The sequence below is a fragment of the Ixodes scapularis genome, unplaced genomic scaffold (genome assembly GCF_016920785.2).
Source record: "Ixodes scapularis isolate PalLabHiFi unplaced genomic scaffold, ASM1692078v2 PGA_scaffold7__128_contigs__length_106722199, whole genome shotgun sequence".
NCBI classification, from domain to species: Eukaryota; Metazoa; Arthropoda; class Arachnida; order Ixodida; family Ixodidae; genus Ixodes; species Ixodes scapularis.
In genome coordinates this window covers 88,157,665-88,185,324 of record NW_024609882.1, presented here as the reverse complement: position 1 = coordinate 88,185,324, position 27,660 = coordinate 88,157,665, and the positions used below count along the sequence as shown (strand labels likewise).

At 47.4% G+C, this 27,660-nt stretch overlaps 2 protein-coding genes across 2 annotated transcripts; one reads left to right on the top strand and one right to left on the bottom strand.

The window, feature by feature from the left end:
• Nucleotides 1-336: 336 nt before the first annotated feature.
• LOC115328245 lies at nt 337-10,440 on the top strand. The gene is made up of 8 exons (XM_042286200.1): nt 337-995; nt 1,489-1,648; nt 2,643-2,806; nt 3,575-3,780; nt 4,045-4,106; nt 5,721-6,120; nt 6,901-7,004; nt 8,942-10,440. The coding sequence occupies exons 1-6, from the start codon at nt 844-846 to the stop codon at nt 5,823-5,825; spliced, it is 849 nt and encodes a 282-aa protein (XP_042142134.1). The 5' UTR covers nt 337-843; the 3' UTR covers nt 5,826-6,120; nt 6,901-7,004; nt 8,942-10,440.
• A 15,166-nt stretch (nt 10,441-25,606) lies between these two features.
• LOC120840453 lies at nt 25,607-26,350 on the bottom strand (the record flags this gene model as incomplete). Its single annotated transcript, XM_040211005.3, has 1 exon — nt 25,607-26,350. A coding segment is annotated over one exon (744 nt), but the record flags the coding sequence as incomplete, so codon positions are not given.
• Nucleotides 26,351-27,660: the final 1,310 nt, after the last annotated feature.

Sequence of the window (27,660 nt, the reverse complement as noted above, 5' to 3'; positions counted from 1 at the left end):
GTAGCGCCCGTTTGTCCCTAGATCCCTATGCCAAGCTAAAATCAATACTTTGCAGATTGTTCCTAGGCGACCGGCTGACGCTCCAAATCCCTCCAAAGTTTGTGTTAAAAAGAAACCTCGTTTGTCGAAGTTGTCGCTGACGTCAAAGTGACGTTTCCGAACTTTGCGAGAGCCGTGGTTTGAGCTCGAGATCTTCGCTTCGGATCGAGGCGAAGTTAAACTTTGTCAACATGGCGGTGCCGTATGCTGCGGCCGAGCTTATCTTCCGCCATAGTCGGCGTCGCTACCGAGACCACCGGGGACGCCTTTCAACTCCCCGACGACGACTTTCGGCGACAGTACTGGCTACAGGAAGCCGTTAAAGTGCATTCCCACCGGCGATGCGATCTAGTCGCGCGATGCTACTAGATCGCATCGCGCGATGTTCAGATGTTCACACCGGCGCGAGCGATGAGCGAGTTGCTCCATGGTTGCTTCTCGAAAACTCTCGCCTGCTCTCGCTCTGAACGATATTTCTCGGGAGCCGTCGCCGGTCTGCTGTTCCCGCCATCCCGTTCTTTCATTTTCGTTTTCGCGTAGACTTTCGCGTACTCTTGCGACCATGGACGACCGGCTAAGCGAAGAGGAGGAAGTTGTTGCAATCTTAGCTTCTGTGTCTGCGTTGACGGCGTCGACGGTGGCAAGGCAGCAGAGAAAAAAGCGGCGATGGTGGGTGCGCCCTAGCCTGCGTTCTCGGGAAGTCGCTGGCCACGCAGGTCGGCTCCTTCCCGAGCTCGGAGCGCGGGACGTGGAATATTACCGCGAGTGAGTTTTTCTCTTTACTTCGTGTTAACTACCTGTCACATGCTTACATTCGTATTTTCTTTTAGCTTCCTTAGAATGCCGCCGCAGGCGTTCGACACCCTCCTAGGGCTGTTGACTGAGAGAATAGGGAAAAAAGACACCAACTACCGGAAGGCGATTTCTGCGGCTGATCGTTTGGCTTTGACCCTGAGGTAATTCGTCAATACAGAAAAAAAAAAGAAAGAAAGAAAGCCACTTTAGCGGCTATATGAGAGCTGATGTGCGGCAGAAACAAGCCGCTGCGTCTGTGCCGCAAGCGCTCAGTGATTTGTTTCACCTGTTGCCTTTTGCGCCCCTTCACAGCAGCCTTCATGAGAAGGACGTTTCTGGGAGTTATCATTCATCGTGCTCACATGGGAACCTCATCTATAGCTGACCGAAGTGAAAAGCTGGGCTGTCTCATTAATATCACCAGAATTACTTGCGTAACGATTTTCCCTCTCGACTTTTCTAACACACTACAGTGCACTTTTTGTGGGTCTACATTAATACACAATGTGTGAATAGCGGAGGTAACATTTGGATGTTCCCTTTACAAACTTGTACTAATACAACGGCTTTTCCATGTGGAAATAATTACTGTATACATGTTCAGTGAGTCAGGTTATGAACTGCTTGTTTCATGCATTACATTTGCCTTCGCAGGTTCCTCGCAGCCGGCCTCACGTTGAGGATGGTGACGTTCAACTTTCTGGTGGGCAGGTCAACTGCATGCCGCGTGGTGTCCGACGTCTGCGATGCACTATGGGACATACTACAGCCCGTGTACCTGACCTGCCCGCAGACAGCTGACGAGTGGCTCAGGGTATGTTACGAGGTCTTGCTACGATCACGAGCCTAAAAGCATTAAGTGTATTTGGCCTCTGCAGACCAACGAGAGATGCTTAAGGTGGGGCAGTGAAAGGTGACTATCATGGAGTGTACAGTCATAGACAACATAAGTTGAAACGACCGAGCACATCAGAGGTACCAGCTGGCCCTGCCCCGAGACAAGGGTGCAAAAAGAAACCTGTAAACGAGAGTGCTGCTTAACTCAACGTGATCATGCAACGAATGTGCTTTCGCTGGTGCCAATATTACATGCCAATTTATAACTAAGTTAGCGGAAAGCACGGGCCGCTTCGGTGGCTCCGAGGCAAAGCGCCGGCCTACGGATCCCCAGGTGGTGGCTTTAAATCCCGGCCGATGTGCCCGCATTCTGACAGAGGCTTATTGCGGAGAAGGCGCTGTGTAACCGAGCTTTCGGTTGCACGTCAAAAGATCTCCAGGCGGTCCAAATTAATCCTCAATCCTCCGCTGGGGCATGCCAGTCGCCCGTCATTGGTTTGGCTCGTAAAACCCCCAAATATGACTTTGGAAAGCCCGGGTTAGTCCTAATAAGAAATGCAAGGCGCATCAAATTAAACTCCAAACACATTGGAGGAACATGCCGAATCACAGTGGCGCAGCACTCTTGTCCGCACTCGCCGTGACTGTACTAAGGTACAACTGTAAAGAAACATTTCTTATACAGTTATTTCAAGTTGGAGAAGGCCAAAGTGTTTGCTAGCCTACCAGAGTATATGTGGTATACTGCAACTGTTCAAGTCTGGCAATGGAAAATCTAGAAAACACACGCAGACCTGTATGGGTGAAAAACAGCAAATGCTTTTTGTGGTCACGCTTACCATTCCTGTCACGATTCGCTTGCATTGTTTATTTCTGTACCCTTAGAAAAGAAAAAGAAAACCAGGAGAGATGAGCATGCTTACTATGTATTTCTTGGAAAAGTGAACTTTTTTTTAAATCTCGTTATGCAGGTTGCTGCCGATTTTGAGGAACGTTGGAATTTTCCTCACAGCCTGGGAGCCATTGACGGGAAGCATGTTACTGTAGAATGCCCCCCAAAATCTGGCAGCCTTGACAGAAATTATAAAGGCACGTTCAGCAAATCCATGCTTGCCGTTAGTGACGCACATTATAGGTAAGTACACCTCTCCATTTTGCAACTTTAGGTAATATCAGTCAGCATCATCTGTACCTCTTTATTAAGAGGTTCAGGACAACTATTGTGTTGTTTAAGAATTGTGCACTGCTTCTTTTAAGTTACTCAATTCTTGTGCACCATACACCATGAGTGACAATTTGGGTATCCCTGCTAAAAATTCCCATTACATCCAATTGGACTTCCAGCAGGTATTAATCAGAACCACTTGGTTTTAGTAGGTTCCAGTAGGAAGCACTCTGGCGAGTGGGTCTCACCAATTTGAATTACTTTTCCACTTGAAACCTCAATGGGTTCCAATTGGTTCCTGTTAGTTCTCAATGGAGTGTCCAATTTGTTGTCCAGAAACCTAATTGGTACCAACGGAAAAATTACAATTGGAACCTGATGGGAATTTTTAAGTGGGATGCGCTGCGATGCCTCCTGGAATGAAGAAGTGTCACCTGCTAAGCACATATAGAATAGACTCCCAGGTGCATTTCGAGGGTTACGTTCACTGATCAAAGTAAAGAAAGCATGTTCACTAAAATAGGACCACAATCTACCTTGCCTTAACTGTCACTGTGCATGATCACACTCGGTCCATTTCTTTTTACTATGCCAAAGGTTTCACATAAAAAAAAACACAGCAAGGATGTGTGGGTCATTTCATGCAGTTTGCAGAGAATAGGGCAAAGCAAAAGATAGACCTTAACATAAACGACAAACTGAAGCAAGTCCTTTTTATTTCCTTCTATTTTTGTTTAGGTTTCTGTATGTAGAACTTGGCCATCATGGGAGCGAGAGCGACGGAGGCATATTCTCAAGGTGCAAGCTCCAAGAGCGGCTGCTACAAAGCCAGATGGGCATGCCACAAGACCAGAACGTTGGGATAGAGGGTCCTCTCCCTTATATTGTTGGTGACGAGGCATTTCCTCTAAAAACGTACATGATGCGGCCCTTTTCAAGAAAAGGTAAGTGCGCTGCATTTTGGAATTTTAATTTTGCTTCAAAGAAGGACCATATTAGCGACTGAAAGCAACGAAATTGCTAATGCACCTTTTATATTACGAGTGTTGATCGATCCAAAGTGCATTTTCATTTTGTATAGACAATTTCGTTTCAGTCAAAACAGAAGTGGGACCACATCCTCACAATCGTAGAGGTCATGTAATAAACCTAGAAAAAAAAAGGTCTGCCACCTCCCCATGCATTTCATTTGCCACCGTTTTCTGCAGGTATGCCCCGCATGCGCGTGGCTTACAGGCAGATAAACTATGGTCCTGGTGCACAGAATATGGTACGTATAGGCCTTAGGTACAAGCAGGAATGGGCAGTATTTCAAATACAAGTATTTGAAATACGTATTTCAAATACTTTGTGTATTTTGCACTTTTAGTTAATTAAAAATTGGGTAATGTATTTGACGTGTGCATTTAAATACTAAAACGTGAGTATTTCAAATACAATTGTAATTAAATACAATTTTGTGGGTGAAAATACATCCCTCAAATTTATTGTCACTGTCCAGAGTAGGAAGAAAACTACGTTCTGCACCGAATGCAGTGTCTCTCAATCAAGCACAAGCGTTTATTGACTTTCTAATTACGGTGCTAGTACAGGGCAGGAATAGTGACGAAATCGACGTTCACCGGCAGACTGGCTAACTAAGTGCCTGTGACAACTTGTGGTGCTCTCCAGCCTCATTTCCATCCATATTTTTGCCTGGAACATTCTAAATGTGCGGGTCGTCCAAATTTTTGTAACTGGTGCGAGTTGCAACAGTAAAAAAATTCTCTAGCTAGTGCTGCGCGTCTTGGTCGTCTCGGTTCTTTGTTGGTCTATACCAAAATGTAATCGACAAAAAAAGCTGCTTGAAGCTCTGCACTTTTTCACCTATTACGTCCAAGCTGATTACATTTTTTTTGCGGTTATATTTCTGTTACGTTACTAGAGCTTCGCACACTAACTCCCGAGTGTGCGATGCAAAATTGAAATGAGATACCCAGAAACCCGTTGCAGGTGCCCTGAAGTGGCTGACGCAAATCTTGAGCAATGTATTTGGAAAAGTATTTGAAGGAGACCAAATACATTTGGTTGTATTTGTATCTTGTACTTAAATGCTTTTTTGGAAATGTAATTAAATACATTTTTGACAAAGTATTTTGTATTTGTATTTCGATGCATATTTGCATGTATTTTGCCCATCCCTGGGTACAAGCATACGAGCACTTACATTATTGCAGATGTTAAAGGGATGGTGAACCGAAATTTGAAAACAATGCAGGAGCTGTAGGCGGGACAATGCAATCCCTACAACACTACTCGTAAGGCGATATCTCAAATTGACGGCCATATTTTTGGAAAAAAAGGTTCAGACTGAACCAGGCCGACAAGGCGCGTGACATCAAGATATCTCGTTTCCTCCTCTCTTCGTTTCACCCTCTCAAGGCGGCGAAGCGGAGAGGATGTGAGGCTGTTCCCTCTCCTTTTCGAAGAAACAAGATGTAAACATATCTGTCAAATGCGCTTCCTTTTCTTGAAAAATACGGTCATTCATTCGATATATCGTATGAGTGGTGTTTTGATGCTTCTGGCATCCTGTTGCGCGCTTTTGCCGCCATGCTTTGTGGAATCCATATTTCGGTTCAGCATCCCTTTAACAGTGAATTGGGGGACACAAAGGCTTTCAGCTAGGTTGGTACTCCACATTAGCCCTTTTCACCACGTAGTACATAGCTTTGATGATAGCCTTTCTTTTTTCAAAGTTAAACCAGGCATCCGCATAGGCTTAGTTGTGCTAACTTTGGCGTGCTGTTTACAATATGGTTAACCTATCATAGCCATAAATGCTTTTGCAAACACAAATTATTGCAGAGCAGTAACATTGCACTACTCATGTTACTTTATACAGCCTTGCAGAAAGACCCAGCCCCACCTCCAGGCGCAGACCCGGACGCAGCTGCAGCCGCACGGAAGGCTGAAGTACGCGAACAAAGGATCTTCAACTACAGGCTAAGTAGAGCCCGCAGGGTGGTAGAAACTGCCTTTGGGATTTTGGCATAGAAGTGGAGGATCCTGCGACGACCGTTCAGGGCCAACGACCAAAACATTAACAGGATTATTGCGGCATGCGTTGCACTCCATAATTTTATGCTGAAGCAGTCCGCAGTCTCCGCTGCATCCTACTGCCCAGTAGGTTTGGCGGACTCTGAGGACTGGGAAGGACGGGTCAAAGATGGAAGCTGGAGGTCAGACAAGCCAAAAGGAGGTGCCTTGGCGGCCACACCACCAGTCGGCTGCAACCCGAACCAGTATGTGGGTGATTCTTGCTCGACCATAGATAATGATAGAAAGGGAATGGAATGATCTACACTCCGTTTCACAATAACTTGGCGAACTGTGGAGGCTACGGCCACCCATTAAGAGTGTCGGAGCGAGGCACGTGACACCTCGTCACGGGTTGTATCAGTGCGCTCAATGTGAGGCGAGAAACCAGCTGTTGTCTGCTGCAAAACCAACCAACCAACTTCAAATTAACGTGCCTCACCGCAACATATTGCCGCCCACTACAATAGCAAGCTCCTTCAGAACGGTTCATAAGACAACCATACGCTCAATTTACCCATGAATTTGTGACGGGTGCTAATGCCAGGGCCCAGTGCAATGTTATGAGCTGAAACGGTTGATTATACGGCTGCAATCGCCAATGGCCATGGCGCTACAAGGCCCCCGTGGCCTCAACCATGGAGTGTTATCATGTGCCTTTCTCAGGCACAGTTATTGGGTCGCGAGGGCCACAGCCTCCACAGTTCACCAAGTGATTGTGAAAGCAAGTATAAAACTCGTTTATTTTCGCAGAATTATGGTATCAGAGACAAGATATTCCTCCTTGTCTCACAGTTACACAAAATCTTCCACATGCCTCCCTTTCTTGCTGTTAAATTCTCAGAAATGCAAATGGTTTGACTACTGGTGTTTATAGTGTACTGCAGGCTGTTAACAATAATATAATTAAGGGTTTTCATGACTCGCAACATCATTAGCAGAATGATCTAGAAGAAACAATATGGTGTAATGATGTTTCCTTCAAGGTATGCTCGAACCATGCGCAGCAAGCTCTCGCACCACTTTCTGAACGCCGGCGCAGTCACTTGGCAGGACGACAGGATCTCCTTTACCCCAAAGTAAAGAAAAGGTACACTGAATTCTACAATAATCTTTATTTCACAAAGGTAACTTTTGTCTCATGTTCCCTTTCCTGCGAAGTACAAGGTAACAATAATCATATTCTTGAGTAACAAGGGGTTTCAAAACAAGCTTAGTTAAAAGAAAACATTCCTATATATGCAGTCAAAATCTTTAACAAGTAAAATAGTAAACGCTGCATCTGTTATCTTTCGGAGTAGATATTCACATCTTCAAGACACTTCCCCTATTCCCCCACCAAGGTGTGGAATTGGTTCTGGGTTTCCGCTGCCTCAACTGTTCTTCTTGATACCAGATTATGCACATCGCCAGAAAAGAAATTGCCCTCGAGGTTTGTGTCGCTGAGAGTGTGCTACCAAGCATCAAAATATTGCACTGAGATATTGCAGACAGCCACATGGCTGCAAAGGAACTCTGGAACAATGTTGCAACATCAGGATTAAAGTTTTCCTTGTCACCGCAAGAAAAAGCATGCTTCGCACATAATTCATATGCTGCATATAGTAGTTCTTACATAATATCTTTGTTGCTATAAAAATTGTGCTTTATGTGTTTGCAACAGATATTTTAATAAATAACAACTACTCTTATTAAGTTGACATTTATCACCACATAAAGAGGGAAATTGATAATGTCTGATGAGCCTTCAGTTAGGGTTATGCTTGAACTCCGCTCAGCAGAGCTCACGTGTCAGAAAAAAAAAATACAAATTGCTTGAAACTGTGAAACTGATCTTTCATAAGATATACACTTTGTAGAGTTTATTTTGGCGAGAAAGCTTTTGTACGAGATAATCTTATATTTTTCCTTGCTATCAAGCTTTCTCGCCCAAATAAGCCCCACAAAGTCCCCGAAAATTTTGCAAATATTAGGCTTAGTAGACTCTTTTTTTCATAGGATGCAAGTAACGTAATTTTCTCAAACTTTCTAATAATATCTGGGACGGCCATTGTTACATTGTGGTGCAATTTTAGTTTTCTGCGATGTATAGATTTTTTATGCGGGCAGAAAAGCCGGGTTTTCTTTTCTCGATCGGAATCCAGACTTCAGAAACTGTGATTACTTATACCAAATCACTACACTCCTTCTCGACATCCCACATAGCATTTTCGAGCTGGTGCATGATGTCCTGCGCCTTCGCTTTGGGTAGCGCCCTAAGCCGGCAGTCCAAGCGCATACAGAAATAAAAAATGTCGTCTTTTTTAACTTCCGTTCGGTGCGCTCTTAATGCACTCAGGTGTCCGAGACAGGCCTCTGCCAGGTCTTGTTGCCTCTTGTCTCCTGCATCCCTGCAAAAGGAATATTTACTTTTGCAACATGTAACTGAAGATGCAAAATCGTTGATATCATGCATTCCCAAAATGCAACTTGCAGTTCGCTTCCTTACGTAAGAATGGTATGTATCAATTGTAATAAAGACGGAAAACACATAGCGTGACAATGCATACCTTTTGCGCCGCTTCTGTGACATCTGCAGCCTGTAGAAAGAACCAGTCATTTTCTGTTACACAAGAAAATGCTTCTCTCAAACATGTTTGTTTCAGCCTTGTTAAAACAAAAAATTATACCTACCCATCAGCTGCTTGGTCCTCAGATGGTGATGGAGGCGTCATATCTCTGGGGGAGCTACAGGTGCAAGAGCAACATTATTAGAGCATAATTAATACTAAATTGTTTTTAGATTTTTAGTTCAACTTACGGCATAGGGGCAAGAGTAGTTTGGTGATTTTAAATAAAATCTTCCAATTTAATAGTAGTTATGACTTTAATTAATATGATTATTTAAGAACTCAAAACATGTTACTGAAGACGTAAAGTGTGTATGCACACCAGCATGGTAAATGCTGCAGTTCTAACCAATACTCCGTAGAGTGCATATCATGTTGGTTATTGAGGCGATCTGGATTTTCTCTTACTCATGACCAGGTGACTCATCAAAGCCATGGCCTGCGGTTGAGGCAACTGCCAGTGGTGCTTGTGGCAGCTGGCTGCTTGCTGAACTGCAATTCCACCGATTAATGTTTAATGTGTAGTGTTCACTCTTTTTGCCCTTCTTGCTTGCATCATCCTTGTTTTCTATGATTCATCTAAGGTAATAATCGTACTCGCTTCTTTGCACAAGTTTTCCCTTGAAATATTTAATTATAAAAGAAATTTCCAGCCATTGTGGCACTGGTGCTGACGTTTATTGCTTCCGTGTGTGTTCTTCGAGTTCTAGATTTTGTGGTAATGTCCTTTGGTTGTGTGTTTTGCATGTTTGAGTTTGCATATCTTTTTTTTTTTCATCTCATTCGCATGTTAAATATTCTTGAAATTAATAACTTATGAAAGCATTATTGTGAAGAGGTTGATAATAAATGTTACGAGAATTTCCACTTCATGACAGTCATTAATGTTCTTGTGTGCACCACAAGAAGTACAAGAGACAGGCCCCAGCCACAAAAATATTGGCTCCACAGCACAAGTTTCTGCTCTAGAATGCAGTCTGCAATAACGGAAATCTGACAATGGCTAAACGCCAGCAGAATAATGCTGCTGGAAGAAGCACTCGCTTTTTTAACGCAGGGATGCAAGAATGCCAAGTTAGCCACCTCGGTGGCTCCGAGGCAAAGTGCCAGCCTACGGATTCCCAGTTTGAGGGTTTGATTCCCAGTCATGTTAATTGCTGCTTACCCTGAGCTTGCATCTTCATACTGCAAGCTGCAGTAGACACTGGGGGAAAATGCATATAGTTATGTAGAGGCAATTGCACATTGACAACCGAAATGAACACATGAATCTCTGCTATCAGATATTTTCACAGCATGCATCAAAAAGCACGGATTGCTAATACTTACAGTGCAGGCTCTGACCGTGGCTCCACTATTGCCATCATTGCTTCCCAGTGTGGCCACTTTAATAATGGAATGTCTGAGAGACCCGCACCGCTTTTTGATTTTGTTTTGATAGTCCTCTTTATGTTGCCGTAGACGTCTTTCAAGTTTTTAAATTTTTGTTGTACGTTGAATGCTGAAACAAAAAACGTGACATTGCTGCTTCAAGGAGGTATATTATTTTCACAATGATGTGTAAACTGTCTGAAACCTGATCATGGTAAATTTATCAATGGTCCGTGCAGTAGTTTAAGTTTTATAAACATGTAATGGCTAACAGAAATAATTTTATGCGCCCCTGCATGCTGGGAAATACTGATGAAAATGTATTTCCAATACAAGGTAACCTCAGAGGTGGGTCAGCCTTTAAATGGACTGCATAAAATGGTTTCTTAACAAATCCCAATGTAATTTAGCATGCAGATGTAATAGTATGGTGCATTTTCTAAATAAAATTTTGAAAAGACTACCTCAGTAAAGAATAAAAACAAAAACTGTTTTTCCTATACTTTCCATGTAAACTTGAAATAATGTTTTGGGCCTCTGTGGTGTTAATTTTGGCAAAATAAAGGGAATACTAAATAAGCCAGCTTCATTTGCGTTCCATTCCACCCATTTTTCAGTCGTAATAAACGTGACCTAGAATAATGTATGGTTTCGGGGAAAAAAGACTGCATTGTTTTCCATTGGAAAAAGCACTGTTCTTGGGCTTCACTGTACTAAATCCTAGAATGATAGGTTAAAACACCGATTTATGCGCTCCCGCTGGCGGGTGGTCCCGTCTTCGTGAACACCCGGTAGATCGCGGGACGACAGGCCTTTGGAATAGCTGCGTCATAAAAGCTTGCCATTTAAAAAAAACAACAAAAAAAAAACACCAACCTAACATGCAACATACATGACACTCTCCTGTAGCGGCTGAACTCTTTGGTGACGAGAGGCGCCAGAAGTGCAATAATCATTTCAATATTGGCCTGGGTCCCACGGAAACGTAAAGTGAAAGGTGAGCGCGAAGTACGTACCTGTCATGCCGAAAATTGCAGCGATGGCCTTCCACGCCTGCTCTTTTTTGTCCCGATCTTTATGATCGGGATCCTGCTTATCGTAGAGGTATGGATATTCTCTGATAGCGTTGATTAGGGCCTCTGGGCAGAACTCTGTGGGGGCCGCCGACATGTTTGTACCTCCCGCCCGAATGCACTGACCCCACTTTCCCAACTTTTCCGCGTTTCCCTCAAAAGGAAACGCCGGATGGAAACAAACTTCCGGGGCACCGCTGATTGGCTCAGCCGCTCCGCGACGAGATCGCATCGCAAAAAAGTCGGGTCGAGTAGCGACTGCACAAATCGCGTCGCTTTTTGCCCGCGATGGTCGCTTTTGCGATGAAAGTTATCGCGCGACAAGATTGCATCGCCGGTGGGAACGCGCCTTTACGCGTTGACTCTGCGACGAGCTTCGTTCGGCGCCCGGACTTCGAGGCGGCGGACAATCGCGTCTACCATGACCGTGGAACAACGAGTTCTCTGGGAGGCTCCAGTTCTTCGGAACCGGTAGCTTTCAAGGCATGGTGGCGACTGACGAGCACCTGTCAGTCTCTCACATGACTGTGGGTCGGGCTGTCAGAGTTTTTGCGGCTGCCATCGTTTTTTCCTGTAATATTCGAAGAGGTACTAATAAGCTGGTATACAATTCAGAATGTTGGAAAACAAACAAGAACCGGGGTAATTCTCGGGTAGGGTCGAGTCTCCCGGCAGCCGGCAGAATTATTTGCCCGAAATTCTACTGCCAGTCGTCACTCATTGGCGGTCAAATCAGTTCATCGAACGAAATGTCATCGGCAGATCGTTTCATCGGCACGCGATGTAATAACATGAACAATATTTTCTTCAGTTAGAGGTATATACACATACACACACATACACATTCAACGTTTTCACACCTTTATACATGTAAGTGGGGTGTCCCATAAATAACCCCCTAATAAGTGTAGCAATAGACCTTATAAAAAAATGTAAACCTCACACCTTTAAAAATGTGTGATTTTGTAGACATGTTTCTTAAAACGTGTAATAATGCACTGCACCTTTTATAAAGATGTAAAACTACAATACCCCTTCTTGTCAGGCACGTAGCCAGGGGGGGGGGGGGGGGGGAGGCATTAAGACCCACCCGAAATCTTCCATTTGCTAAGGCCTCCTCTCCCCCCTCCCCCTCATAGAGAACTTTGTCATGCCCCCCCCCCCCCCCCCCCCCCTTAAACAAAATCCTGGCTACGTGCCTGCTTCTCGTCAAGATGTAATTACGACAGTACATTACTTTTTTGTGGTGTACACAGTTCACCCGGGACCCAATAAAATGACTGAACAAATAAATTACGCAAAACGAGTCGCCGAAGCAGCGCGTTGCTTCTTGGCGAGTGTCGAGGCAATTTCAGCCGAAAGCCGGCTTCAATATTGGCCGCATGTACGGTTCTGCGCCTCGTCCCGACATCCGGCAGGTATGGGTGTACCGATGCAAATAAACGATTTATGTCCAATAGCACTGGCACCACTGATTTCTTAGCAGGCTAGATCGCGGATAGAGGCCTGTATTGCTGGGGTCGAGCGGCACTACCGGCAGTCATCGCTTGACACGATTTAATGCATGCTATAGGGGAAACGGGAAAACTCAATTTTAGGCTGTTCTCGATAATGAAACTTCTATCGTGTTTCCGCAAATAACAGTTAATATTGTGGGCAAGAATATTAAACGCGTTAGAATACCAATCTTGTTTAAATAAATGTTGTGTGGTTGAGGGTCGAGGGAAACTTTGTTGGGCGTTAACTGTGATGTGTTTAATGAAACAAGGGCTACCGAGAGTTATTGTGGAGTCATCCGTGATCTCGGAGTCATCAGAGCTCAGCAAACAATAAGTTAGAAGGCCTTTGCTGGGGGAATTCGCATCGTTTTAACCGCTTGTCGTAGTACTTCATGGTGAAAGCTTTTTCTTTGAACTTCAGCGAGGGCTTCCGTGTCAAACTTTAACTCGGAGCGTGCAGTTCAGTCGCTGAACGTGCCATCTATTTAGCAACCGAAGCAAGCGACGTCGGTAAGATCGGTGATCGTCCGGGCAATTTTTTTTTTTAATTGATGTTCGAACGTTTGACGGATGTCTATCTGATCTCCAAGTACCCGTCATAATCATCGCAGCACGTCATAAAATACTCGCCCTCGAGCACCGCGTACAAGCTTCCAATTTTTGCGTGTTTCTCCCTTAGACTTGCGTGTATTGCCTCATGGTGTAATAGGCCAACACAACAAGGACTAAAACGAAGGGAGAACCAGACAGGACGCGGCGTATCCCCTGTTGTCAAGCAATTGCCGCGGGTGAGGACAGTGACAAGCTCCCGATCCGGAATCCAGACTTGCACTGTGAGAGTTCTAATGCATTGCACCCGCGGAATGCTGCACGGAGAACAGGCCCCGAACGAACTTGCCGAATGCACCGAGTGCAGACTGGTGCTGACGCCGTAGGAGTTGTAGAAAGGTACCGACCTCAAACCGAAACTAGCGCCTTTTTGTTCGACGTGATGGGTGGGAATGGGAGAGCGCCAGTCGCTGCCATCGTTTATCTATACACCGACACGCGGGCTTGACGTCACGGCGCTGCGGCGGCGCTGCGATCGCGCCGGAGCCGGGGGGTGTGGGCAAAAGCGCGCACGTTTCTCATGGGCGTCATAGCATTTCAGCATGCCGCGAAGCTGTGTTGCCCTTAATCTCACCGAAATGTGCAAGAAAAGTAGCGGAGTGAGCTTCTACATGTTCCCGGCAAACTCTGAAAGGCATAGAAGGTGGATAATATCCGTGGATCGAAAATTATGGTCACCTTGCGCGCAAACGACCGTTTGCGCGGCAACCACTTTCTTGGAGGCAAATGCGGCTTCCATTTCAATCTCCGTCCCGAGGCTTGCTTATGTGCAGGGAAACCGTCGTCTGATCGAGACCACCCGGATTTTGTTGCCACGGTGTTCACGCACAAAGCACCGGCCAAGCGCTCGTCGGAGGCTCGCTACGCCCATGCTACCAAGCAGGAGGGGATCGGCGGCAGAACGGCAGTGTTGTAGGCGTTACCGAAAAAAAGTAACGAAATACGTTACTCGTTACTTGCAAATGAAAGGTACGCGTTACTGAGCTACGTTGCCTAAAAATAAAATTAACGCGTTACCGCTACCGATAAAAAGTAACGCACGTTACTTCTGCGTTACTTTTTAAATTAAGATTTAAGACGTTTTACGGTTTCGACGTTACAGGTATGCATAAGCTCATATATCAAGAAACATTCTGTTCATGCAGAAACTGAACATAATTACTCTATCTTTTCTTACGGTTTCACCCAAATACTCACGAGAAAAAAACGCAAAGAAAAACATAGCTTGACGCCTAAAAACACGGAAAAAATTGAAGTGTAATTGTAGTAACGAGTAACGAAACTACGTTACTTGAAATAGTAACGTACGTACGTTACCAGTTACTGTGTCAAAAAAGTAACGAGTAAGTTACTACGTTACTGAAAAAACTAACGCGTTCCTGGTAACGCCGTTACTTGTAACGTGTTACCGCCAAGGCAGCAGAACGGACAAAGCGTTACTGCTTGTCATGCCTTGTGGTCATGAGAGTAGGAAGAATAGCATACCTTGACTTGAAGACGCTGTGTGCATTTATTTAATTAATAAATACACTTCCGCGGACCCACAGTCTGCTGATTTCGCCGGCAGTGCGGAAACCGAATCGAAGTAATCGTAGGCCTCGAGAGACTTGTACGCCTGCTCCGTGTCGGCCGTGAACCGGCTGAGCGAAAGAACTAAATAAACGACGACGTGAGCCGTCGACTTCGGTGGCAGCAACTTCACGTCGGAAGTCCAGCAGGCCTTGTTTACGGCGTACGGATCCTCGTAGGCAACGCCGTCCACTCACAGTTTGTCTCGATACCGCCGCCGTTCAGGCTCGGGTAGCGAGCTCAAATTGTCGGCCATAGCATTCGACATGCGTTGCCAGGAAACACGACTCACAAATAAAGCTAGAAGCGTCCCTACAACGTCAACAACGAGCGCACGCCACACAACGCAATGGCGAAAACACGGAGAGCCGGGTTGCTTTTGCCCACATAGCTACCGCGCATGCGCGGCCTTCCGGCCGTGTTGGTAAACAGAGCCGCTCCGCGTGTCGGTCTATAAACGTTGGTTGCTGCGACGTGTGACTTATATTTGCGATGACTTCCAATTAAGAAACTAGGCTGTCAGAGATATCTACAGACGGCGGAAGTTTCCGAAACTAGCTGACTAGAAAAGAGCATACACTTGAGAAAATTAATGGCACTGTACGCGCAAGAGCTTGCTTCATTTTAAGCATAGTATTATGAGTGAACCACTGAAAGGATGCGGCTTAAATCTAGTTCTTTGGAACATCTAACAATACGTTTCGTAAGACTTTTTATTTCCCTGGTAAGGGCATTGAGAACGACAGCTTTCTCAAACAAAATACGACGGGGCAAGATAGCTTCCGGTCAAATATGACTGTGCGTGAGCCTCGGGCAACGTCTCCATGTTTAGCCTTCCCTGACGCTGAAAGAATGCGTCACAGGTTTCTGCTGTGGGAGCTTTGTCGAAAAATGTTCCACTTTTCACCCGCACACAGATGATGCGAGATCTCGCGGCCTCTGTGTTTGTCCTGGGCCTTTCATCACACACTGGTAGGTTTCAGCGTCTGCACGGCAACAAAGCGACTCAAATGTTGCAAATAAAACACGGGTCGTCGATTCCTCCCTTCGTGAAATATTAGACGCTTACAATTCAAGCTCGCGTTTGGGTTTGTGGCCCGCGGGAGGTGATTTCAAGCAGAAAACCAACTTTTTCTTTCGGTTCCGCTGTGCGAATGCCACATCGTAGCAGACGAACTCTCGTTGTCTGCCCTGGCTCCTCGTCTGGGCGAGGCATGACGGGATTGTCGGCGCTAGAGAGCTCAAAGACAGCGTACAGCGAGCGGCGTGAACGCTCGCCTTCCCGCTTTGTCTCGTGCTCTCGTGCACCGCCTAGGGATCGCGGGGGATTTTTTGTCAAAAGTGATGTTGAGCGCGCGCAGGGAGGAGGAAACTTTGCGGCGTTCTTTTGCTCACTCCTCCCGCTGCGTCAGAAAGCGAAGAATGTTTTTCTCCACGAGTTTAGCTACCCTGGTACACCTTGTCGTCTTCAACTACACCGCTAAAGTCCCTTCCGTCGTCGGAACTCACAACAGGCTGGGTCTTGTCGAGTAGAAATTCTACTAAAACATTAAACATTGTAGAGCCCGCGCAGGATCGACAGGTTGGAGCAAGCGGGCAAACAAAACGAGCCGAGAGCGATCGTTCATGGAAGCTCGGCGAAGCTGGCGAAGCCTCTATGGGCGAAGCGAAAGTGGCGTGTTCGGCGTTCCGGCGGGCTTCTGATCAGGGTTGTCGGTCGGTTGCGTGTCATATCTCTAACGTCAGCAGCTTTATGGGCTCACGTCCCAAAATCGTTTTCTCGTGCATAGATTTTTCTTCGTATTCATAGATTTGACGAAATAGTGGTATCCGAACGAACTTTACGTCCTTTGAGCGTACGTCTGTCTGCACGTCAAAGCTTTTTGACGTACAGTCAGAGACAATCGATGTACAATCAGAATCGCCACAAAGACATCTTGATGGCATTTCGCGGCGGCCGACTGCCACCAGGAAACCACCAGAAAGCCGACAAGCGGAGTGTGACTGGAGTTTGACTGTCGATCAGAGTAACTTGGCCAATCAGACATGCTTGACGTACAGTCAAACAGAGTCAGCGGTCCACTAGAAAACATTGACTGCCAAAGAGGGTTACATTGATGGATTTTTCATTCGGGTTCCGTGCATTCGCTGCGTTTGTTAAACAGAGAAAGCGGTGAAAACCAGAAACCCTGCGATTCGGGTTTTGAAAACCCCTGCAATTCAAGTTTTGACAAATCCGAAGGTGGCCTTTGTTTTCCGTTATGAATCCCAACGTGAAGACTGCGGAATGCGATTCCTTCAATTCTTCTTCGTTAAAAGAGTCTGGTGCACCCTCAACGTCTACGCCAAGGCGCCTCTACAGGAAGCATGGCAGCTGATAATGAACGCCCACGTTCAGGTGCGACACGCACCGCCCACCAAGCCAGGCCAGCCCGGCCTCACTATGGAGGAGTCATGCATTGAAGTTAGAAAACTGCTTGGCGTTTGTGTACGGACCATCCTTGAGATCAAGAAGCAGGCGAAAGCAACCGAGCGACAAGTTGTGACACCCTCTCGGAAGCGCCCAGCAAGTGAAGGCAAGAGGCGGCGCAAAGTCAAGTATGGTAACTTCACGTTGTGCGCGCAGATATCGTGCGTCTACCGTTTCCTTCGACAGAAAGAGGTCACCATGGTCAAAAAGACAGCCGAATTCTGCTCCAGCACTGAACTATGGCCATCTACAGCAGACATCAGATGCCATATTGGCTTTCCGCTCTCTGAACACCTTTGATATTCAACAAATTGGATTTTTATTGGAAATGAGCCCTCTATTTTCTAAAAGAAACGACGCAACAGATCACTACCAGTGCTCTGCTTTAAAGTGTAAATGGGACGTCTGTGGCCATTCATACGAGTGAGGCCACTCTGAGAATAACAAAAACGTGTGTCAGCACTGTGGGCAGCGAGCTCTCATGGCCAGTGGCCTGCACTTTTAGAAAAAAATGGTAGCTCTAGTTCTCCCTAAAGGGAGGAACGGTCTTGTAACCTATGTAACCTAGTAGAGACTTTCGTCCCTAAAGCAGGAAAGTCAACGTTCATCCGTTGCCTGCATCTCATTATGGCGGCCCTGAATTGAGCGAACCAAGCTCGATAAGGCGTAACAAATGCGCTACATCTTTTGTACGGGACGAGAGGAGCAGCAAATTAGAGCGTAACACGAGATTTCCGCGAACTGTGTTTATTTCCGAAGCCAGCTTTCCCCTGCAGGCAGAGACTTCTGTTTCAAAAGCAGTTACTCAGTCTTCTCGTCGTCAGCACTGCAATGTTAAAGGGGCACTGACACATCAAAATATTTTTTTTAATTTCCAGAACGATTGAAAACGATCCCGGGACATTACCCTCAAAATTGGAATCTTGGGAATTTAGCATTTGTGAAGTAAAAAAACAATTTCCAAATGCCTAGTTCGAAGTTCCCGCATGATCCGCGCCAGTGCGGTGACATCAAATGTTGCGGAGTCCTGCGAGTCGACTTTCTTTCACGCCTCCGCTCCAAACGTTGCCAAACCGTCTTTGCCACTGCGTAATCATGACGTTGTCGTAATCATTATTGTGCCTCGCTCGTAGCTCCCAAGGTGGCTGCAGGTCTAACCGTGTTGTTGTTTCTAGCAAGGTGACACCTCAGCAAGACTCACAAAAACTTAAATGCACGGATGGTGCAGAGGCAATACACACGTGGTTACTCAAGTTTTCTGTTGACTCGATTCATTTCATTTCATTTCATTTCATTTATTAATCATTTTGAAGTGGGGTGGCAGGGACAAAAGGTGCTTAATAGCACCTGACCAAGGTCCCCAGCCCCATACAGGTTTCAGAGCGGCAACACAGATAAAAACAATAAAAAACAAAAACAAAAACCAAAAAAAACAAGGTTGTTTACACATTTGTATCCAATATATTATTCAAGCTTCAAAATATAATCCTTTATTCTTTTTTTTAACGTATCTATTGAATTTACTGCTTCAGCTATTTCCAGAATTTGAGGATGCATGTTTAGAAGTTGGGGAATTTGCTGTGTTAATGTTTGTTCACCATAGCTCGTACGTGTGTGACCTCTAGCATAATCCACACGTCTTAAGTTGTAGTTAGTTTCTCTTAAGGGAAATTGGGTGTGAAACGACTCCGTGTCAGTTTTGAGATAATGAAAGATGGCTTTTGTAAGGTTGAACATTATTAACTGTTGTATAGTAAGCAAGCGATGTTTTTTTTTAAAATAAGCAGATGTGTGATCGTTATAACTTAGACACTCGATAGAACGGATCGCTTTTTTCTGGAGCACTAGTAGTTTTTCAAGGTTATTTTTAGTAGTCGTACCCCAAACCAATGAGCAGTAATATAAATGAGAGTGAACAAGTGCATAGTATAATTGGCACTTAAGCCATGTTGGTAATAAATATCTTAATTTGTGTATTGTGCCAATTGATATGGAGAGTGTTGTAGACAACTTGGACACAAGTTCAATGGATTCAGTGGGCTCAATGGATGAAACTAACTGTCAGTTTGCCAAAAAACCGTGTTCCGAGTCCCGCTTCCCCCAACAGCGGCCTGCTTCCACCCAACATTGCCGGCAACATTACAGCTACCCATTACTTTGAAATTGACAAGGAAATGACACTAAGACAAAACTGGCACACAAATTCCAAAATTAAGGTTTCGGTATTTATATAGAAGGTTCACTTCTGAAAACATTTGGTTCAAATGGAATTGGGAGTAGGACGTACCTAGTTGGGCATTTCCTGTTGAACTCAGCAAACCTTTCGGCGTGCCTGTTTTGGATACTTCTCTCTTCTTCTTTTTTTTGTGCACTTCAGTATCCAAGTTGTGTACCTTCTGCTAAATATCACAATTTGCCACGGTCCGATTGAGAATAACTAGCAGATGGTTCTTGCCACCACACAGGGCAATATTTTAAGCATACTGAAATGGACAGACAAGGGCAAACTTTGTCGTGATCACTTGACGGTTTAAACTTCGGCCTAGGCCGAGCAGAAGTGCCCGCAGTAGCTCATATCAGCAGCCTCTGCCATTATCCACATGTGACATTGTGACGTCGTCCAGGGTGGTGGTTGGAGACGCCGGCGCGGTGCGAGCAAGTTCGGACGCGCGCGGTTGGGGGTGACACATGGGAGCGGGGAGGGCACGGACAGGAAATGGAGAAAGGGGGTCAGGGAAAACTGGAAACCGATGAGGGACGGGGAGAGAGGGAGGCGAGCCGGGCCGAACGTGGGAAAAGAGGACTCTCTTGGAGGGAAGCGAGTCGAAGGCGGAGGACGGGTTTTTGGGATGCGGGCAGCGAAGAACAAGGGAAAGTGATCGGGACGTGCGCGGTGAAACGGGAGAGCCAGCGCAAGAGCACAAGAGGAGGGTGTGCATCGACGGACATCCGAGCAAGCCCGATTCGCCGCATCCTGAGCCTCCTTGGTACAACCCAATTGGTGGCAGCGGTGGGATCCCCTAACTTAAATCGCTGAGGAAAACGGTGAGGCCTTTTTGCCCTCACCCGAAAGGAGAGGCGAGACGATGTCTCAGACACCGGTGGCTCCGCCGAATGCCCTGGGTGCAGGGATGTTGGCTCTGGGGGGTCTTGTTCCCTCGTTTACTGGCGACGGGACCACGGTATGCGTCAGGGAATTCTTTCAAATTCTAGAGCAAGTAGGTAGCATAGGGGGATGGCTAGATAGCCAACTCATTGGGATTGCTCGCTGTAAGATGGTCGGGTCCGCGTACGCCTTCGCATGGCAAGATGAATGTGTGGCCGTGGTCACGACCTTTACGGCATTCAAAGCTTTGGCCCTTGAACGGTTCGACACTGAGCCCCAGAACGTGAAGCTCTCGAAATTCTTAGTGGCCAAGCAGAATGCGGAAGAGGACTTGCGCGCGTTTGCCGGTCGATTGCGCGTACTGGGAAATGCCACCCTGGGAACGAACGCGTTAGAGGGTGCCCAAGAAAAACGGGAAATGCGGAGACAGCTGCTCAGTGAACAGATGCTATCGCAGTTCGTCGGAGGACTTCGAGACCCTCTTAGGAGGTTCACCCTTTCGCGGGACCCCGAGACGTTTGACGGGGCAATCGAAATCGCGGTGAAAGAAGAACGCAACGAACGCATCGTTAACGGTGGCACACAGCCGGTACGGCCGGTTGAGGAGCCCAATACGGCTCAGGACGAAGTGCGCGAACGTTTGGACAGGCTCGAGAGACTATTTGAACAGAGCTTGTCACTTCGTGGTGCGGCTGGAACCAGTCAGAGGCGTTCTCCACCGAGAAAACCTCGAAAGACCAATTCAGGTTGTTTCGTATGTGGGACGTTTGGCCACTTCGCGCGGTCGTGCCCACATCGGCACCGCGACGGCCGAGCCGACATTAGGCAGATTGAGGATGGGGACCAGGGAGAAGCATTAGATCACAGACCTCTGGTATCGCGGGTTACCCATCAGCCGGGAAACTAGAGCGGCCCCTCGTGGTAAATGTTTGTGGAGAAACGAGCCCCATTGTTGCGTGCAAAATCGGTGGCGCCACGGTCCATTGCCTTATTGACACCGGGTCAAGGGTAAGCCTGGTAAAGAAGGGAACCCTAGACGTCATTCTAAAGGACTGGCAGAATGTCCTTCCGAAAAGGGACAGAGTGGGAAAGGTGGTGGGAATCACGGGCGACGCACTAGATACGGTCGGATGTTTTGAGATCCCGCTCACGTTGGGCGGTCATGAGATTAGACCCGCGTGCTTCGTTTGTACAGACGGGCTCGTGTTGCCTGTTGCGGGAATCATCGGCCAAGATGTCCTCCGCGGAGAGGACATCCACTTGCTCCTCAGTGAAGGCGTCTTGCGCATTGGGAATGCAAGGGTGGAGATCACTAACTGGCCCACCAGGTAAACGCGGTCGAGCCAAAGCTGGAGGAGGTAGGAGGGTCCCAGACGACAGTGACTCTTTTGAAGCCCTGTGAGCGAATGCCTTTTTCAGGGGAAAGTAAGCTTGGGTGGTGTAGCGGCAAGACTCGGTGTGCTCAAAACTCACGACCTAGGGGTAAATGGCGTTGTCGGCGCTCACGCACTCGTGAAGACGTGGGAGGACGCGACGGTTCCGGTACGACTGGTGAACGTCACCTGTCAGGAGATACGCCTCCCACAAAATAAGGTCGTGGGGACGCTCGTAGACGCTTACGAGGTTGGTCCTGTCGGCCCAGATGCTTGGGCATGCAACCGGATAGAACAAGTAGACTTATTGGATGATTTCGACTTCTCACATATTACGACAGAGGGGAAGGCCCGCCTGCTCGGACTCATCGACCAGCACCGAGGCGTGTTCTCCTTGAATCGGTCAGACCTGGGTAGTTGTGAGGCCGTGAAACACAGGCTTTCGACAGGGGAGGCAACACCCGTTTACCGGAGAGCCTACAGAATCCCGTACTCGAAAAGGGAGGAGATGGAGGGGCAAGTCGATCAACTGCTCGCGAAAGGAATTATCGAACATTCCACGTCTCCTTGGGGTGCGCCTGCCTTGCTGGTTGAGAAACCCGATGGCTCTTATCGTTTTGTTGTTGACTACAGCGACCTAAACAAGGTCACCCGTGTGGATCCTTATCCATTGCCGAACATACAGGAGACCCTGTCCCAGCTCGGAACTGCGCGACGTTTCACGGCACTTGACATGACCTCGGGCTACTGGCAAATCGAGATGGAACCTCGTGACCGTGAAAAAACGGCCTTCAACACGCCGTCGGGACATTACCATTGGACCAGGATGCCGATGGGACTGGTGAACAGCGCGGCTGTATGGCAACGCACAGCCGATGTCGTGCTCGCAGGCCTGCTAGGTAAGATATGCTATGTATATCTAGATGATATCATCGACCCTACCAAAAAATTCGGTATAACTTTTCGCTATCCGGATTATGGAACCGGAAATCTATCTGAATTCTATCAGGACTCTATCTGGAATTTAGGTTTTCAGAAATTATTCCTTTGTCTGCAATCTGGATTTCGGGTTTCCAGTCACAAATTTCCGGTTCCATATTCGGGATAGGGAAAGTTATCCCGGATTTTTCGGTAGGATCTACAGCAACAGCCTAGAGGAGCATCTGGAGGACTTAAAGACTTTTTTCCAGAGGGTAAGGGCCGCTGGTTTCAAGCTCAAGCCGTCGAGGTGCCAGTTCCTGAAACCCGAGGTCAAATACCTGGGTCACATTGTGTCAGCAGAAGGCGTACGGCCGGACCCAGCTAAAATCGCGTGCGTTCGTGAATTTCCTGCACCCCAAAACAAGACGGAGGTGCGTCGGTTCCTAGGCCTCATGACCTACTACAGCCGACACGTGCCGCACTTCGCCGAGGTGGCACGGCCCTTAACGCAGCTCACCGGCAAGGAGCCGTTCGCATGGGGAACAGATGCCGGAGCGGCCTTCAAGGTCATGAAGCAGAAAGTGACGGAGGCGCCTATCCTTCGATTCCCGAACTTCTCGCGACCGTTCACACTGGCCACGGACGCCTCCAAGTTCGCCGTGGGAGCGGTGCTATCCCAAGAATTCGACGGCCAAGAACACCCCGTAGCATACGCGAGTCGGCAGTTGAACGGAGCGGAGCAGGCCTACGGGGCTACGGAACAGGAGTGTCTCGCTGTCGTGTGGGCCGTGAGGCACTTTCGCTGTTATTTGTATTGACGCCATTTCCGTATCTTCACCGACTGCCAGCCACTGAAGTGGCTTATGAGCACGAGAGACCAGAACTCACGGCTTGAGCGTTGGAACCTGCGTCTACAGGAGTACGACTTCGAAATCGTGCACCGTTCGGGGAAGACAAACCAGAACGCTGACGCGTTGAGCCGGGCAGTGGTGAGAGAGGTGAACGTGTTCCTCCCGTCAACCGATGGGTGGAGAGTGAGGGAAGAGCAGCGGAAAGACGCCTGCCTCCGCGCTGCGATTGCCGCTTGCGAGGCCTCGGAGGAGAACTGCAACGGGCAGTTCTACCTCGACCAGGGTAAGCTGCTCAGACTGCGAAAAGACAAACCAGGAGAAACTGGGAGGATGGTGATCCCCAAATCGATGGTTGGCGAACTGCTGAGAGTGCACCACGATGCCCCTTGCGCCGGTCACCCGGGCGCCAGGAAAACGAGGCAAAGAGTTGCAAAGCAGTACTTTTGGCGCGGCATGAGGCGAGACATTGTGGAGTACTGCAAAGCATGCAAGTCGTGCAGTCTACGGAAGACACCCAAGGGTCGAAGGCCGGCACCTTTTCAAGAATTCGGGCAGCTCAGCAGCCCGTTCGAGCGCACTGCTATGGACATTGTCGGGCCGTTGCCCGTCACCACTGCCGGGAGCAAATACATCCTGGTCTTTGTGGACCACTTAACTCGATTCGCAGAGGCTTTCCCCATGCCTGATCAAAAGGCCGAAACTGTGGCTAGAATGTTCGTCGAGGGCGTAGTGTTACGACACGGAGTGCCGGACCAACTCTTAACTGATCAGGGTGCAAATTTCACCTCGCGCCTAATGAAAGAGGAGTCATTGGGAATCTCCAAGCTGCAGACGACCGCCTACCATCCTGAGTGCAACGGCGCCGTCGAAAGACTGAATCAAACCGTTATCAAGATGTTGGGACACTTCGTGGCGCATGACCAGCGTGATTGGGACCTGTGGCTCCCCTTCGCGCTGTTCGCTTACAACTCTGCCGCCCACGAGGGAACCAGGGAATCGCCTTTTTTCTTGCTCTACGGTAGAGATGCGGTTGTGCCCAGCCTGGCTCGCACGGCACCCGCAGCGAACTACGGAACCCTGGAGAACGACAGATCCGAGCTCGTACAGCGACTGGCGATATCACACCGGCTGGCATCGGACGCGCATGTTCAGGCGGCGCAAACAAGAAAAACTCGGCATGACAAAACGAGCAGGGACCCTCAGTTCAAATTAGGAGGTCCAGTCTACCTACAGGTGGCAGCGCATAGGCGGGGAACCGCGCGGAAGCTCGCCCCCAGTTGGTGTGGGCCTTTCCGAATAGTGGAGGTGCTTTCCGACATCACCTGTAGAATCTGGAGAATCGGGGAACGAGGGGAAAAGATCGTTCATGTAAATAGGCTCAAACCCGCGCACCTTTCAGTAGTAGTAAATATGCACCAGTTCACACGGCTGTCACTCAAAGCCCAGGAGGGCGGGGCCAAGCCCAATCACAGAGCAGTGGGGCGGGGCCACTGCCCCCTCTCCCATCCGAGTGACCAATGACAGGTCGTGGGCATGGATGGCCCCGCCCACAGGGCAATATCCAGTGGCCAATGGGAGCTCATCGAGGTCCCGCCCTCGAGTCACGTACGTGGTAAGGTGTGAGGTCACGTAGCCAATTTAACACCTCGTTAAGCATGTGTTAACAACTTGTCAACAAGGTGTTAACAGCCGATGTTATCAGTCACGTACGCGTGTCAGAAGCGTGGGAGAGACACGTACAGAGATGTCGTCACCACCGCTCACAACCACGTGATTTTCCCCGGGTTCGAGTTGCGTCCGACAGAGGGCGCTCACGTGATCTCACACAGGGTTCGAGTTGCGTCCGACAGAGGGCGCCCACGTGATTTCACACAGGTTCGAGTTGCGCCCGACAGAGGGCGCTCACGTGATGTCACATGACGGCCACGTGATATTATTTGAATCTCTGCGCGGTACATGCGAATAATTTTATTCGCTAAAAAAGGCTCTGCGGCGGCTGGGAATCGACCTCGCTACCTTGTGCACAGGAACCCGGCACTGTACCCCCTGAGCTAGAAGCACATTTTTTTTTTCTTTATTGCATGGAAGCACAGACGGGTGGGCACATGGGTCATAGTTGCAGTTTTGAAACGAGAATGCACTGAGATTATACAAGCTTATTCAGATACATTTTCACCAACACTTTTACAATTCAGACAAATTTGCACAGCTTTTCGGGTGCGCAGGACTGAATCGGCTGTATCAGAAATCAGGAAACGAAAGGCACTTTTCAAGTCGCCATCTTGGCTTTTCCCCGAGTTCATCAAGGACACTTATTACGTGATTGCATGTTTCGATAAAATTTGATTTGGTAGTCCTTGGTGGTTCAGCGTTTCTGTCTATCATGCGAGTCTTCCAGAGACTATGCATACCAAGCAAAATAAAAAAATCTGCGGGAAATGTGTCTGGATCTTCCACAGGAAGAAAACGAATAGAGTATGCGTTAATATACAAGTCCTTTTTGATAGTCCTTTGAAGCACATCCCAGAAAAGGTATGCATCTGTGCAAAAAATAAAGCAATGCTCAATAGTCTCTGGCGTGTTGCATAAACGACAGTTGACCGACCACGGTACAAAAATTCCTTTGTCACGTAGCCATGGTTTTACGGGTAGTGTGTTAGTATGAAGCTTAAAGAAAAATGTTTTTGCAGTCGGGGGAACGCGCATCCTGCGAACTCGTTTTAAAACATCTTGATCTGTACTGTTTGGATAGTGGCTGCGATATAAAGGGTCTGGAAATAGCGAATCTATCAGGTTATGGTAGAGCTCTTTTCCGGAAACGGTGAATAAATAATCCAAAGAAAAACGCACTTTCAAAAACTCAAAAGCTTCGACGACTTCTTTGAGAAAGCCAAAAGGTCGCGGCATTGCCACATGATCGGATGAAACAACGAGGTCAGGGAGGAGATCCATCAAGTGAGTTTGGAGAAAGGTCCTAATGAACGGGTGGGAAGACGTTCTGAGGAACATGAAACGTGAAACAATTTTCCTTACAAATAAGTGGGTTAAGCCTAGTCCTCCCGCTTCGATAGACCGAAACAGATTGTCGCGCCGCATTGGCTCCCATAAAGAGTCCCATATGAAGGTCGCAAATATCCTATGGAAACGCTGAAGGTGTCCTCGGGCACAGTGAATAACCTGAAGCACGTACCACAGTTTTGCGACTAGGAAGATGTTACATGCAGTAGCGCGGCCAAACACCGAAAGATGATTAGGCTTCAGCATGTCCGCTCTGCGCTTAAGATTTTTGACACTTTCTGTCCAGTAGCGTGAGCTATTTCGAATACATTCTAGTGGCGCGCCAAGGTAAGTAGTTGGCACGCCAGACCACGCCATTCCTGCATAATCCGAGGGCGTTGTCCCCCAAGTCCCATACCAAAGTCCACAGCACTTGGAGGTGTTAACCAGCGCTCCAGCTGCCTTACAAAATTGCTGGGTTAATTGTAATGCAGCGTCGATACTTTGCTTATCAACACAGAAAAAAGCTACATCATCGGCATAAGCCAGAACTTTCACTTTACGAGATAACAATTTATAACCTTTTACGTCTGTACTTTTCAGTATACTTAAACACAGAGGCTCCAAATATAATGCAAACAGAAGGGGAGACAAGGGACATCCTTGCTTTACAGATGAATGAAGGTGAATTGGTTTGGAAAGAGCTCCGTTAACTATTAATCGAGTTGTTGCTTCGGAATAACATATTTTTATACCGTTAAGGAGGACTTTTCCTACGTTTATGTGTTCTAAAAGAGCAAACAAAAAGAAATGGCTTACGCGATCGAAAGCTTTCGCTAGGTCAATTTGAAGCATGGCTACTTGATCTTGTAAACTGTCGCAGCAATGAAGAAGTGATCGCGCTACGTGAATGTTTGTCTGGATTGTGCGGCCTTTAATCCCGCATGTTTGATGAGCTCCAACCACTCTTGAAATGGCACATTGTAAACGTTTAGTAAGAATTTTTGGCAAATATTTTGTAATCGACATTGCAGAGCGCTATTGGGCGATACCCTTCAACAGTCCTTAACTTGTCGGAGTCGGAGCTTTTTGGTATTAACACGGTGTGACTTTGATAAAACGATGGAGGTAACCTGCCATACTGAGGTGAAGCTGTGAAAAGTTCAAGGAGGAATGGGCATATCATGTCTATGTGTTGCTTATAAAATTCTGCTGAGAGGCCATCTGGTCCAGGTGCCTTCGAGCTAGGAAGAGACCCCACGGCCTGGCATATCTCTTTGAGAAAAAACGGTCTAGTA

What these genes read in the sequence shown, in the direction of transcription:
- LOC115328245 (XM_042286200.1), top strand. Translation starts at nt 844, where the DNA reads ATGCTTACATTCGTATTTTCTTTTAGCTTCCTTAGAATGCCGCCGCAG. An exon ending in CAGCTGACGAGTGGCTCAGG is followed by an intron (nt 1,649 to 2,642) that starts GTATGTTACGAG and finishes CTCGTTATGCAG; the next exon opens with GTTGCTGCCGATTTTGAGGA. An exon ending in GCGGCCCTTTTCAAGAAAAG is followed by an intron (nt 3,781 to 4,044) that starts GTAAGTGCGCTG and finishes CGTTTTCTGCAG; the next exon opens with GTATGCCCCGCATGCGCGTG.